Source organism: Dermacentor silvarum, chromosome 1 (assembly GCF_013339745.2).
Source record: "Dermacentor silvarum isolate Dsil-2018 chromosome 1, BIME_Dsil_1.4, whole genome shotgun sequence".
Classification (NCBI taxonomy): Eukaryota; Metazoa; Arthropoda; class Arachnida; order Ixodida; family Ixodidae; genus Dermacentor; species Dermacentor silvarum.
The window spans coordinates 117,892,256-117,905,749 of NC_051154.1; the positions used below are offsets into that span (position 1 = coordinate 117,892,256).

The 13,494-nt window shown below is 40.3% G+C and overlaps 1 protein-coding gene across 3 annotated transcripts in view; it reads right to left on the reverse strand.

The window, feature by feature from the left end:
• Positions 1-7,442: 7,442 nt before the first annotated feature.
• The window catches only part of LOC119435737 (D-aspartate oxidase-like), a 67,446-nt gene continuing 61,394 nt past the window's right edge, over positions 7,443-13,494 (reverse strand). Inside the window, exon 11 of one of the 3 annotated variants that reach the window (XM_049672813.1) lies at positions 7,443-8,749. In XM_049672813.1, coding sequence (XP_049528770.1) covers positions 8,624-8,749 — 126 coding nt within the window. In that variant the 3' untranslated portion in view covers positions 7,443-8,623. The remainder of the gene's footprint in view (positions 8,750-13,494) is intronic. The other 2 variants (XM_049672822.1, XM_049672819.1) reach the window with 2 other exon arrangements.

A 13,494-nucleotide genomic window follows, 5' to 3' on the forward strand; every position in this document is an offset into this window, starting at 1 on the left:
TAATATTTTTCTGAGCCCTCTTGAGCAGTTGCCACTGTAATATATAAGTTAATGTCAAGTGGCAAAACAGCCCAATTTTCATTCCTGTGCAACCTGAGTTGAAAGCAAGGCAGCAATGTGACAAATGTAACTAATCATAGAAAAGGTAGTGGGTGTGAGCAGTAAACTTAGTACCCTAATCGCACGCTTTGCAATTTTGGCAGTGCTGTGCTATGGCTTTTGAGAGTTGCACTTGGCTTTTCTAATGCACCCAGTTTGGATAACCTATTTTCCACCAACTCAACCGGTTATTCAGGCTCACTTTTTTGCATTCAGATGTGATGTTGAGACTGAATTTGGTAGTTCACACACACACACAAAAGAGAACCTTGTAGTGGCCGGGCAAAGTGGTGGCAAAAATGTGCCAGTTGTTCTTTAAAAGCAGTTTTTTTTTTATGGTTAGTGTGTGGACACTGAAATAAGTGCTCAAGTCTGCAACTGATTTTCAACTTTTGTTTGTGCAATGCTGTGTCGTCTTGCTTTTTTTTTTTTTTTCATATATTTATATTTCAAATGAGTTGGAGGCTCCCACATGTCGGGAAATTTGTCACATGATGTCTCGTAGCCCCAGTCTTAATAATATTCTCAATCTAAGTTGATCTTACATGAAATTCTGCTTCTGAAATTCTTTCTGTAGCTGCTTCAAGAAGCTGAAGGCAGCAATTGAGGGAGCTGTATATCATATGTGTACACATCTTCAGTATTGCAAGAGCACATACACTGTGCAGGCGCATGATAACCATGCAGTCAGAACAGGCATAAGGTCTAGTGTATGATTACTTTAGTTATGGCTGGCCAAAGTATGCAGGAAACCAAAGTCACACTGAATATTTCTTAAATAAATGTGGATGCTGGTCTGGAAGATGAAGCTTTGTTTTTATGCACGAGACCAGACAAAACGCTAGCCACATTGCTTGATGGAGGAAGTAAAAGAAGGGATAAAAAAAAATTGTGCTAACTTTGGCAATGGCTCTGGTATTCAAATTGGTTATCACAATTTGGGTGCTTTTATGTTTATTGGCATACAAGTTAATGGTATTCTAAAAAAAAGTGCATTAGTATTTCATTGATGTGCAACTGTTGTGTTGTAAGTAACCACTTACATATGTTTTAATATGTTTGTAATAATCATTTATTACCAGTTCTGTGCTTCAACACTATTCAAGTCATGGATGATGTGTGTTTAGAAAGTGCCACATTGAACATTGTTCGACAGCTAAGTCATCTATGAATTTATTTCAGCTCCTTGCAAGAGGTTCCTTTTGCAATTCATAGAGTCAGAGAAATGGCGGCTTTTGAGTCAGTCAGTTTGTTTTCCAGTGTTGCTATGGCCTGTAGTTCTCACTTATTTCAACAAAATTTAAGTGGCAAGATGCCAGCATACATAATATTTGACAGAAACCACTGCCTCATTTGAGAGAATACTGAGGCAAGTGAGAAACAGTTGATTCAAGAATAGAGACAAGAGCTTTCTGCATAATTGTTTTGGTAAGAATGCTTTTGAGTTAACTTCAGGATGGTTGTGATCTATTCATTGTGCTTCTAATGATAAAGGGGGCTGGGCACAAAAGATGCAAACGGCAGGCAGTGATGGCACCTTGGAATTCTTGCACCAGCTTCGCGTGACATCATTGGTTTTGATAGTGTCTGCTCAGGACTAGTTAATTGTTTGTTAATGTAGAAAAACTTTACATTGAATTTGAAATAAGCAAAAACACAATTTGGAAACTTCTGGGAACTTTTCCTCCATAAAGATGTGCTAAACACATGAATATAGCACGAAACAGTGACATCACAATATTGGCACCATGAATCTGGCAGAAAATTCAAAAATGAAAGTTTGGTCTTTGTTTTTCTGCTTGTAATCAGCTTATGGAAAAACATTATTCGCACTACACAAGCTCAACCCAAGCTAGGTGAGTTGGTACATACCTGTAAATGAACAGGAAACCAGTGAAAAAGACCCTTACACAAGAGAAAAAGTGGACAGAACAAGCGTTAAACTTGCAACTAAGCTGGACTTACAACAGCAGAAAACCAGCAAAAAAGATGCAAAAAAGAAAGAAGTGGACAGGGCGAGTACTGTTGTAATTGTAAGCCCAGTGCTTATCCTGTCTACTTCTTCCCTTGTGTACAAGTCTTTTTCGCTGGTTTCCTGTTTATTTACAAGCTGTACTATATGGTTTGTTGTTACCAAGATCCTACTCATTAAGTGCACCTTAGTGAAGTTTATATCAGCACGTTGTGTTTGCCTGTCCAAATAAGAGCTGCCCAAATGTAGCTTTGCTTAGTTGCTGTAGCTGTTGCACACTTTTCTTAGGCTCCTAATTTTCAAGGCTCTGTATGCAAAGAAAGCAGAGCTAGGAGTAAGGTTGGATTGTTTTGGCACAAATGTAATAACCATGTAAAATTTCAGTATTTCAATGTATGGCATGAAATGTGCATGTTTAGGCTGGAACCCCAAGCTTTATGCCTTGCTTAATAAATTTTACATAAAGGGGGTGGGGAGGGGAAGTGGTAGAGGGTCCATCTCGTTTTGGCACCAGGCACAAACCGCAAATTGGCATAGGCCGCAAATGGGCACAGACAGTCCACAAGAAAGTTCCTTTTATGTAAATAATGTAATCGATCAAAACACTAGCCTTGTCCACCCAGATCATTTTATTACTGAAGGTTGTAATTCTTATGTTTCTGCATTGTGCATGTATGTGCTACCGTTTTTAATAAATTTGTTATTAAAGTTTAAACATCTAAATCAGCCATTTTTGTGCAGTAGCTGTGATAGCACTTAACTGTGCATCTTTAATTCTACCAGTTTTTAGCAGTTTTGTTTGCCACCTGCTAATTGGCAGGTATTTTTGAAAATGTCCCAGTTTGGTAGACGATGTGGGGGAAAAAAAACTTATTGGTTTTCCCAGTTGGAAGAGCAAATGTGTTTGCTTCTTGGAAAAGAAACATATCCCATGGGCACTATTCTAATTTATAAAAGGTGCTCACTTTACATGAGAACAGCACCCACAACATGTACCTCGGTTGTCACTCGTTGCAGTCATTGTAAACTGCAAATTTGCCTTTTGCTTTTGGCAGGCATCTTGCTGTATTTGCTTACTTATGAAATTATTCTATACATATGTACAGAATAATTTCACAACACGAGAAAATTGTTTTAAATTATAAGTTATAAATTATAAGAAGCAAACTAGATCAGTACTTACTACTTTTGAGTACTGATATAGTTTGCTCCTGTAGACTTGCAAAGTTAGAATTACCGTAATTCATTAGATAATTAATACCATGTCACTTTCCTGAAATTTGGCTTATGAAAGAGACATTGTGTAGCAGGAGCATGCAAGTTTTGGCGTGGTCTTGTGGTCTGATTATTTCACATACAGAAAGAAATTGTGCTTTACGGCTCTTTTTTTTTCTGTTGCCACCTTAGGCTTGAGTTCAGCAGTAAGTAAAAATGTGTTGTGCTATTGTTGTTGTAATAGTAACTGGAAAGTACATGTAGCACCAAACAATTTGAATCACAACATTGTGTACAGTCATTTCAGATGTCATGTAAGATGTACCAACATTTTGCCCTAGAACATTAATGTCTCTTACATATCTTCTCAGTGAAGGCAGGTTTGAAACTGTATACGTACGATTTTCTTTTATGCACAGCTGGGATCTCTTGAACCCTACAACAATACTGTATGGGGCATTTTTTTTTTTTCTTTTCAAGAGTAATTAGGGCTTATGCACATAAATTTATGTCCAGGCATCCACAGTTAGTTTTGTAACAAGTTAAATTCTTGTCTTGTTTGTATTTGGTCGCTTTAGAATGTAGAAAATTTCTTGAACAAGTTTTGTCTTTTCAATCTTGTACATATGTAGAAATTTGTTTTTATTGCAACCAAGAAAGAGCTCCAACAAAAGATTTCAGTTATATTTGCAGAGGTGCCTTTTGCAGTTGCTGTTATTGAATTTTGACTATTTCATCTTACCAACAGAAACATAATGTAAGTACCTTGTATATATGTAAATAATTCATTCAAGCTGGTTGTAGTCGTCATACACCTCACGCATGCTTTTGATGCACATGTATATAAGCTGACATTACGAATAAACTACTGATAATCAACATTCTGTGTGAGAAAGTGTACTTGTGTTACATTCATCTTGTTTTAATTCAAGTTTAGCTAAATTAATTTGCCCATTTCATCTCTTTCATGTACTCAAATAAATAAAACGTCAGAAATTGAAACACATACAGGTAAGAAGAGAACATCTAAGGTTTTATTACTAACCCATGAGTGCTGAATATGAGCAGATTTTTCCGCCATACATACATTCGGACAGTGGTTTAAATGTGTCCTTATGCACTAGTTACCCAAGCATGTTGTATTTGATGCTGGCCACTGCAGGCATAATCCACACCTTGTTTTATAATGCGTCATTAACTAGTGAATAATCCTCAACCAAACAAGGCTTTCGTCGCAATTATTCCGAGTATTAAATGACAAAGAAACACTAATGTGACAATTGTCGGACAGTCCCTGCTCTATAGAAACAGTACAATTAGAAAAACATTTTTGCAAGGTATAATAAATCGTGAATCAACATGATCCTTGCTCCTTTATTGGTTTACAAACAACTTGCATTAAGTTATGCTAATGTGTTATAACTTTCAAGGGCTTGTAGACTGTCCGAATGGACACTGGGTAGGTTAAAATCACCTATGATACAAATTTTACATTTCTGTATTGGGATATATGAGTGTCTAGTTTGCTTAAGTACTCTGGCAATACACCAGGAGGTCTATATAACACAAGATAAACTGATGACCTCAACATGAGAGCTTAATGCATAAATCCTCAATACAAGTAATTTCATCCACTAAAGTACATTCAGTGGTGCTTCTATGTGAACAGCAACACACTCTCCTCTAGGAAACCTATCTTTACAGTAAATTTTCCGCTCGGGATGAAAAGTGTCATTTATTTCATCACGCAGCTATGCATGTGTCAATATTTGTGAGAGGCAGATCGTGTTGACGTAAAGCAGTTTCTAATGATTCAGGGTTTTACTGCATAGACTATGCACATTTATGTTGATCATGTGCAGTTTTACCGATGGTGAGTATTTGCATCAAGTTGGCGATTCGTTAGTGTGATTTTATGATATTTTCCCATGTTTCCCACTAGCCTCATCTCACACAAAGATTTCCCTATCGACTTTAAGCTTATTACGAAGCAATTACCCTTTTGCTCTGTTTTTTTTTCAGCTTAAGCACTTTCCCAGAATAGTTTTCACTTTATGTAGCTTGCAAGTAATCATTTTTAATAAATATAGAAGATCCTTGGAGTTTTCTAATGTTATTGAATGTGACCTTTTTTTTCATTAAAATCTTGGAGGTAAACAATTACAGGTTGTTTACCATGCTGTTTGCCAAGTCTATGAATATGCGCTGCTGACACACAGTGCTGTCAGTGTATACTAAAAAAAAAAAAATACCAGTAACTGCATTATTCTTTAGGTCCGATTCTGTTTCTCCAGGAATTTCAGGAATTCCATGTATAATTAAGTTTAATCTCTCATTTGTCATCTAGATCACTCAGCTCTGTTGTTTGAAATTTTAAAGATGGGCTCAATGAATTCAGAGTGGAGTTTTTATTTCGTTGTGATAAAGAATGGCTCATGATTTTTCTCCAGCCCAATTATTTCGAGTTATTGCACCCTCCTAGTTATCAGTCTGAGCCTGGACTTTTAAGGAAAAATAAATGCAATTGTATTGCGTTTATTGCAATCCTTTGCTGCCAGCCTTGAGTGTTAAAACCACCTACTTTAACCCTTTCAGCGTCACTGACATACCAGTACATTCCCGCGTTTCTGTTCCACCATGTTCCTTTTAACATTCCTTTTGTCAGATAGGAATGTGAGGACCACACTAAGAGAGCATTTGCCTTTATCTGTGTCATTTTTCATTTCTGCACAAGCAAAAATAAATTGTGTTCATTTTATAACATGCTTAACAAAAAAAAAGAAAAGACGCTGGGGGTGCATCACCTCCGAAAAAACTCATGACTGAAAGGGTTAATGGGAATTCTAAATATAAATGTTCATGTTATGTAGCCAACTTCTGACTTCAATTGAAGGTTAGTTGGTTATACTCTTTTGCAAGATTTGTATTGGTGCATTTCATAATTTTTTATGATTGCTCCCATAAAAACTTGCATCTCTCCCCAAGACAAGCAGTGGGCATATGGGCTTCTTCCTTTCGAAACAATTGAGAGCACTGCAAACCAGACATGCCCGCATGCAGTGAAGTCATTTTTTAATGTGTTAGCATTAGGATTGTCAAAGTGGAAATAAGTGTGTGTGTGTGAAATGTGGAAGGCCGGTCACGTGGTAGCGAAGGGATGGGGGAGCTTAAAATAGAGCGTGCGCGTGTGTGTGTAGTGCAACTGATGGTGGTCTGTTCCTTACCACAGTCAGTTGCATTTCACTCCTCGAAGAGGCAGGACGTGCGTTGAAAGCTCCTGAACAACACTTTGCAATGTGGTGAATGCGGTTTAAATCATGGATCCGGGACCTCAAAGAGGTGCGATGTAATGCCTAATGCATTTCTCTCATATTTACCGCTAAATCGCTGCTGAATCCTGTTCCCTATATTTCGCAGGATTTCATTAGAGCCTGAAAAAATAAGCCACATAGACGATGACACCATGGAAACAACGTCACTGGGTGTTTCTGGGTGCGTTCTATACCTTTTCCGATCAAGCTTATGCTCAAAAATCAATATTTAGAATTTTGCATAATTGAACTTAGATAATTGGCCATGTAATTAAGTACTTCAAAAAATAGTCTGAATAACTCACGTCAACTACAGACAACATGCTGTTGGTATCATTTGTTTAAGATGTGTCACTTTTTTTTAAAGCTTTTTTTAGTTGGGTGAAACACTGGGTATAATCACTGGTGCAAATAGCAGCTCAGGCCAAGCAGCATAGTGTTTTATTACAGCCCAGAGCTTTGGGACCTCCTCCAGTATATTTTGTTGCTGTTGTGGCAAACTTCTTCTGGCGCGTTGCCGGTTTAGACATGAGTGAGTAGCGGGAGACAGCTTAGTGAGGTGAAGAAGAGGAAGTTAACCGATGGAATAGATCAAGTGATTTTTGTTTCCTAAATTTATGAATATGCCCTCTCAAAATTTCTGTTGGCATGGAGTTGACTATTGCTTTGTGTTAAATGTTTGCCTTTCCCCCATTTTGTGTTTTGTTTGATACACATTTCAAACAATCTAATGTGGCCAATCCCCCCTGTGGGTAAGAGCCATGTTTTGAGGCAACAACAAGTGAAGAGAGGTACAAATAAAGCCCCAGTTTTGTTAACTGTGCTTGCTGGTTCCACACTATTTATTACAAAAGAATGCAGGATTAAAATGCTTCAGGTTCTGATTCCTAATACTTAATTTGCCAAATACCTTCCGCAAATATTTGCAGAATACTTCATTTGCAAAATAAAAGAGCATACATAGGCTTCATATGGCCACGGTGCAGTACACTAAGAACAGCCATACCTAATAAATGGTGGGTATGGTACGTTATTTTGCTTAGGAATATGGGAGAATACACCAGTCTTTTCTTCATGTTTCTATTTCTTTATCTTTCTCTCATAAATTTGTGGCCAAACAAATGTTAACCAATTGCACTGCATCCACGTTAAAACATTAATAAAGTTTTTAAACAAGGAAGCAGCAGAAAAAGATGTGTTAGTTCTTCAGTGTTGGCTAGCCATATAAGGAAATGAGCATTGCGATATGGTCTAGTAGGTGGTTCATGTCAGAGCAAGGTATAGTGCAAGAAAAATCACGAGGACATTAGAAGACTTGAGGGCACTTTGTATGCGCATTCAATGTATCTTCTGGTGTCCTCATTTAAAAATTTTTACATTTTCTTTTCCTTTTTTTAATTATTTTTTAGACAACAGCTCGCTTTTGACTCATAAGGTGATACTTCAAATGATTGTCCAAGATTACAGACAAAGGACCACAGTTAAGATGCCATTGGCGGTGCGGCTCGCACAATAGACATAGCACTGATGAACATGCAAACATGAGGCAACTCACCGTTTCACACAGCTTGCACAATGCAAGGGAAATTGCCCTAGCCATTCTCAACAACATTTATCTTTGGAGGGATGGCTTCAGTGGAATATAGAAGGCATGGCAGCAAAAGGAGAAGGCGCACAGCTACAGCAGCGAACCAGTGTGTTGTCAGAAGAGCAGCATAAGCAGAATATATGTTCAGTGGCAACAAGATGAGTGGTTGCGTAGCCAGATCAAGCGCACTGGCAAAGATAAATTTTGTAGAAAAGTGTCATTTGAAATCTTGGCAGATGATCACTAGCAGAGAGGTGTAACAAAAAAGGAGGGGCAGATGTGCACAAATGCTGTCACTACAAGTGGCTCTGTGGCGCCAAGAAATTACCTACATAATTTTTTTTCTTTCAATGTCTGCTTTTATTTCAATCACTCTCCCAAACAGGCTTCATATTATTCAACTGTAGCATGACATCTACAAAAGAACAGTTGCCACATCTACAATTTTGCAAGCATGCTGGCCGTTTCATCTTGCAGCATGTCACTAACAAGGCGTGTTGCATGGAGCGCTGTACCCCAGGATGTATTGATTCCATGTGCTCCATGGCCATAGTTGTGAACAACCTTCAAGACAGATAAAAAAAAGTACAGATTCAAATGAGTGTGCCACTGATCATATTGAAGCTAACAAGCTAAAGCAACGTGATTGATTGGACTAGTTGGTGTTACATAATTTTTAATGTTGCAGCATGGAAAGGGACATAGATACATTGTGTCTTTTTCACTTCTTTTGTGAGCATGTCACATTTCATGCTGCTACATTCAAGCTTAAGTGCTAATGTGAACACCTTTTTCAGCACTGTATATTTGGTACATAAATCTCTGCTGTGCCACCATATATCATCTGGTACAAAAAAGAAAATAATGCATGCATATCCCATGGACTGTGGGAATCGGTCTAAGTGAAGAATTTTTGGGTTCCAAACTCGCGCTAAGCTTTTCATTTATTTATTGCTTCACAAGCACAAATGAAATTGTTTCCAAGCACTAGACGTCACGAGTGAAGAGTGGCAATGGTGGTAATTATGACACGTTTTTACCCTGTGATTCTTCAATGTGTGTTCATGAGTCGAGATGATTTATATATAAGTCCTTTTAGACATGTTTATGCATTTCTAAGTGTCAATGCACCCTTCAATCATCCCAAAGCACTAGATGCCATGAGTGGAGAGTGGTGAAGCTGAGAATTAAGCATGCATTAGAAGCTTGCACCTGTGGTTGAATGGTTAGACCATCACGCTATTGCGCCTAGGGACCCTAGTTCGAATCCACCTTCAAATGCACATTTTCTTTATTAAATGCAAGGCATCCTTTGCGAACTTCAGGCACTTTGAATCTGTCTGTCTGTCTGTCCGTCGAATGATGACGATGCCTCAACCACGCCGGCAATGCGAACATGAGCATGAGCATACACCCAGCAACTCAAGCTGGTAGGCATTGCCAACCCTGCCGGCATAGGAGGCTAGATAGAAAGACAGGCGGACAGGTGGCTGGGCAGGTCACCTGTCCGCCCGGCCCAAATGGACGTTTGTCTGTCTGTCTGTCTGCCTCTCTATCTGGCCTCCTACGCTGGTGGGGCTGGCGGTGCCTACCAACTTGAGTCGCTAGGTATACTATGCTCGTGTTTGTGTTGCCGGCATGGTCGTGACATCGTTGCCATTCGAACTCCATCATCTGACTCTCGCCTTTGATTCTGGCATGATGATGTGTGGTGTTTTATGGCGCAAGGGCCAGTTATGGCCAAAGAGCGCCATGCCAGTGTTTGTGAGTGTGCAGTGGAGCGGTGAATTCTGAGAAGTAGATGAAACGTGGCTGTAAAGGGGCCTAACAATTATCGCTGTAAAGTGCGTAAAATATAAATGTACTAAGATCATGGCAATGACTAATGAGGTGTACTATGAAATGAAGGATGCATTGAGAAAGAACAATACTATATTTAAAATATTTAAGATGCAGTAATTGGCAGGAAGCACTACTGCCTAAACACAGCCCTTGAACAACAAAGGCCTGGAGGCATGTGCTATAAAAAACTATCACAGCGGCATTCTCTAGAGAGAGGATGCGCTACGAACTGATTGGGCTAATAACATGTAGCACAACATCGTTCAAAAAGCCGAGGATTGCTTTGGCGTTAAAAAGTGGTTCTTCACCAATAAACATCATGGGATGAAGAGGGATATGATAGCGGTATGCTACAGGAAAATATTTTCTTCTCTCCAATTCGGCTTCCCGACACTCCAGCAGGACGTGGAGGACGGTCAGCCTCTCACCACATCTACCACAGGTTGGTGGTTCATCACCAGTGAGCAAAAAATTGTGGGTGCCGTACGTGTGTCCTATTCTGAGACGACAGAATAGGACATCAATTCGTCGTGTTTTCGTAGCTGAGGGCCAGTAACCTAACTGTGGTTTAATCATATGAAGTTTATTATTTGTTTCAGCGTCCCACAAGTGTTGCCAGTGGCTTCGTAGCTTCTTTCGCAAGAAAGGCTTCAAGTCTGTTGCAGGAACAGCTACTGTATGATTACTAGTGTGCAATGCAGCTGATGTGGCCATTTGGTCAGCTCGCACATTACCCTCAATGCCTCTATGGCCCGGCACCCAGCATATAATGACATGCTGGTAGGATATATACGCTCTGCATAGAGTGGAATAGAGCTCAATGAGTACAGGATTTTTGTGTTTGCAGAGTGACATCAGGGCTTTCACAACGCTTAGAGAGTCTGTAAATATAACTGTTTTTTGAAGTTTTGTTTTCGTTATATGCTTCACAGTTGACAATAGTGCATAGGCCTCAGCCGTAAAGATACTTGTTTCCGGGTGGAGTACACCGGATTCCGAGAAAGATGGCCCGACGGCTGCATAATAAACCCCGGCATGTGACCTAGAAGCGTCTGTGTAAAACTCTGTACACGAGTACTTGGATTGAAGCTCTAGGAAATGCATTTTAATGTGCGCCTCTGGAGCGTCTTTCGTGACCTCTACGAATGATGTGTCGCACTCTATGATCTGCCACTGCCACTGCGGTAACAATTTAGCAGGAGCCATAGGACGATGTTCAAGCACTGGAACACCCATTTGCTCACTAAGATTCCTTACACGTAAAGAGAACGGTTTCCTCGCTGCAGGTCGGTTATGGAAAAGTGCAGCAGCTGTCATATCGTTTATGGTGGAATAAGAAGGATGTTCGTTGTTTGCTTGTACTGTCAGAAAATATACGAAACTGCTATATGAACGCTGCAGATGGAGTGACCACTGGTTCGACTCTACATAGAGACTCTGGATCGGGCTTGTTCGGAAAGCACCGGTCGCGAGGCGGATACCCAAATGGTGAATGGGGTCTAGTATTTTTAGTGCACTTGGCGTTGCGGAGTTATAAACTATAGCTCCGTAATCAAGGCGCGAGCGGACAAGACTGTTGTACAAGTTTAGGAGGCATTTTCGATCACTACCCCATGTTGTGTGCGAGAGAATTTTTAAAAGGTTCATAGTCTTCAGACACTTTGTCTTCAGATATTTAAGCTGGGGGATGAAGGTAAGCTTAGAGTCCAGAATTATGCCCAGGAATTTGTGTTCACTGCTCATGGATAGTTCCTCTCGATTGATCGTGAGATTTGGTACCGGTGTCACGCCTCTTTTGTTTGACAAGAGTATGCATGCACTTTTCTGTGCGTTTATTTTGAACCCATTTACATCCGCCCATTTAGACAATGTGTTTAATCCAAGCTGCACCTGTCGTTCACAGATAGCGATGTTACATGATTTGAAACCTATCTGTACATCATCGACGTACACAGAATAAAACATGCTGCGTGGAATCACTGTATGCAGGGAGTTCATTTTTACAATGAAGAGTGTGCAACTAAGTACACCCCCTTGCGGCACGCCAGCCTCCTGGGTGAATGTTCTAGATAAAACATTGCCCACTCTTACGCGAAACGTGCGGTTAGACAAGTAGCTTTCGACTGTGTTTAACATATTTCCGCGGACCCCCATCGCAGAAAGATCTCGCAGAATTCCGAAGCGCCATGTCGTGTCGTACGCTTTCTCTAAATCTATAAATACAGAAAGTAAAAGCTGTTTATGAATAAATGCATCTCTGATGTTTGCCTTGATGCGAACAAGGTGGTCTATTGTCGACCTACCTTCTCGGAAGCCACACTGGAAGGGGTCTAGTATTTTGTTATTTTCTAGGCAACTGATTAAACGCCGGTTTATCATTTTTTCATACAGCTTGCACAGGCAGCTCGTTAGAGCTATTGGCCTGTAGCTGCTGGCTAAGGACGGGTCTTTGCCTTGTTTAAGTATAGGGATGACTATGGCTTCTTTCCATGAGGACGGGATACACCCAGCCGCCCACATGGCATTAAACAGAGATAAGAGTGTTTTCAGTGTTTCAGGGTGTAGGTATCTAACCATTTCATACATGATACAATCGCCACCTGGCGCCGAGTTGTTACAACAAGCGAGAGATGCTTTAAGTTCGGCTAAGCTAAATGGTTGATTGTAAGCCTCACTCGAAGAACCTTTGCGGTTAAGAGGCTGCCGCCCTTCGCGTTCTTTGAACTTCAGGATAGTGTCTGTATAATGCGATTCACTTGATACATATTGAAAGTGTTCACCTAGACAATCCGCCTGGTCTTCCAGGCTATCACCTTGGCTACTTACTAAGGGTAGAGGATGTGACTGCCGGCCTATTAGTTTATTTACCCTATTCCAGACTTTTGTTTCGTCGGTGTATGAATTTATACTGGAAATGTACCTTTCCCAACTCTCTCTCTTTGCACGTCGGTGCGTAAGAAGATTCAGGTATCTCTGCTGTGGAACACCGGGTGGTGGTTGCCTCCTTATGAACAGTGATTCAAAAGCAAGTTCCCCACTCCGTGCACACTAACTAGCTCCTGACGCTCACAAAGAAGCTCTTGGAAGGCAGCTAGGCAAGGCCACATTCTTTCTCTGACCCTCAGCATGTCCGAGCTCCACAATGAGTGCCTGCTTGAAGTCACTGAGAGAGTCAAAGAGCGGTCGAGGTACGCCGCTGCAGGGTCGATGCCATAGCCTGCAAAATGCTTCGCATGACTTCGATTTCCACAGTACGAGGGATCTGCATATTTCTTTTTATCGAGGAACAGTGTGTTAAACTCCCACTGAGCCTACTTGGCAACAACCCGACCGACCGACCCACTCCAAACCCTGGGAAGGTAGGCAAAGAAACTTTTTTTTTTAAAGGTGTAATAAACTCAACTGTAGTGATAACTTTCCATCTTAGAACTTTTTTACTACAACTTCACCCAGTTTGCGGTATTCTT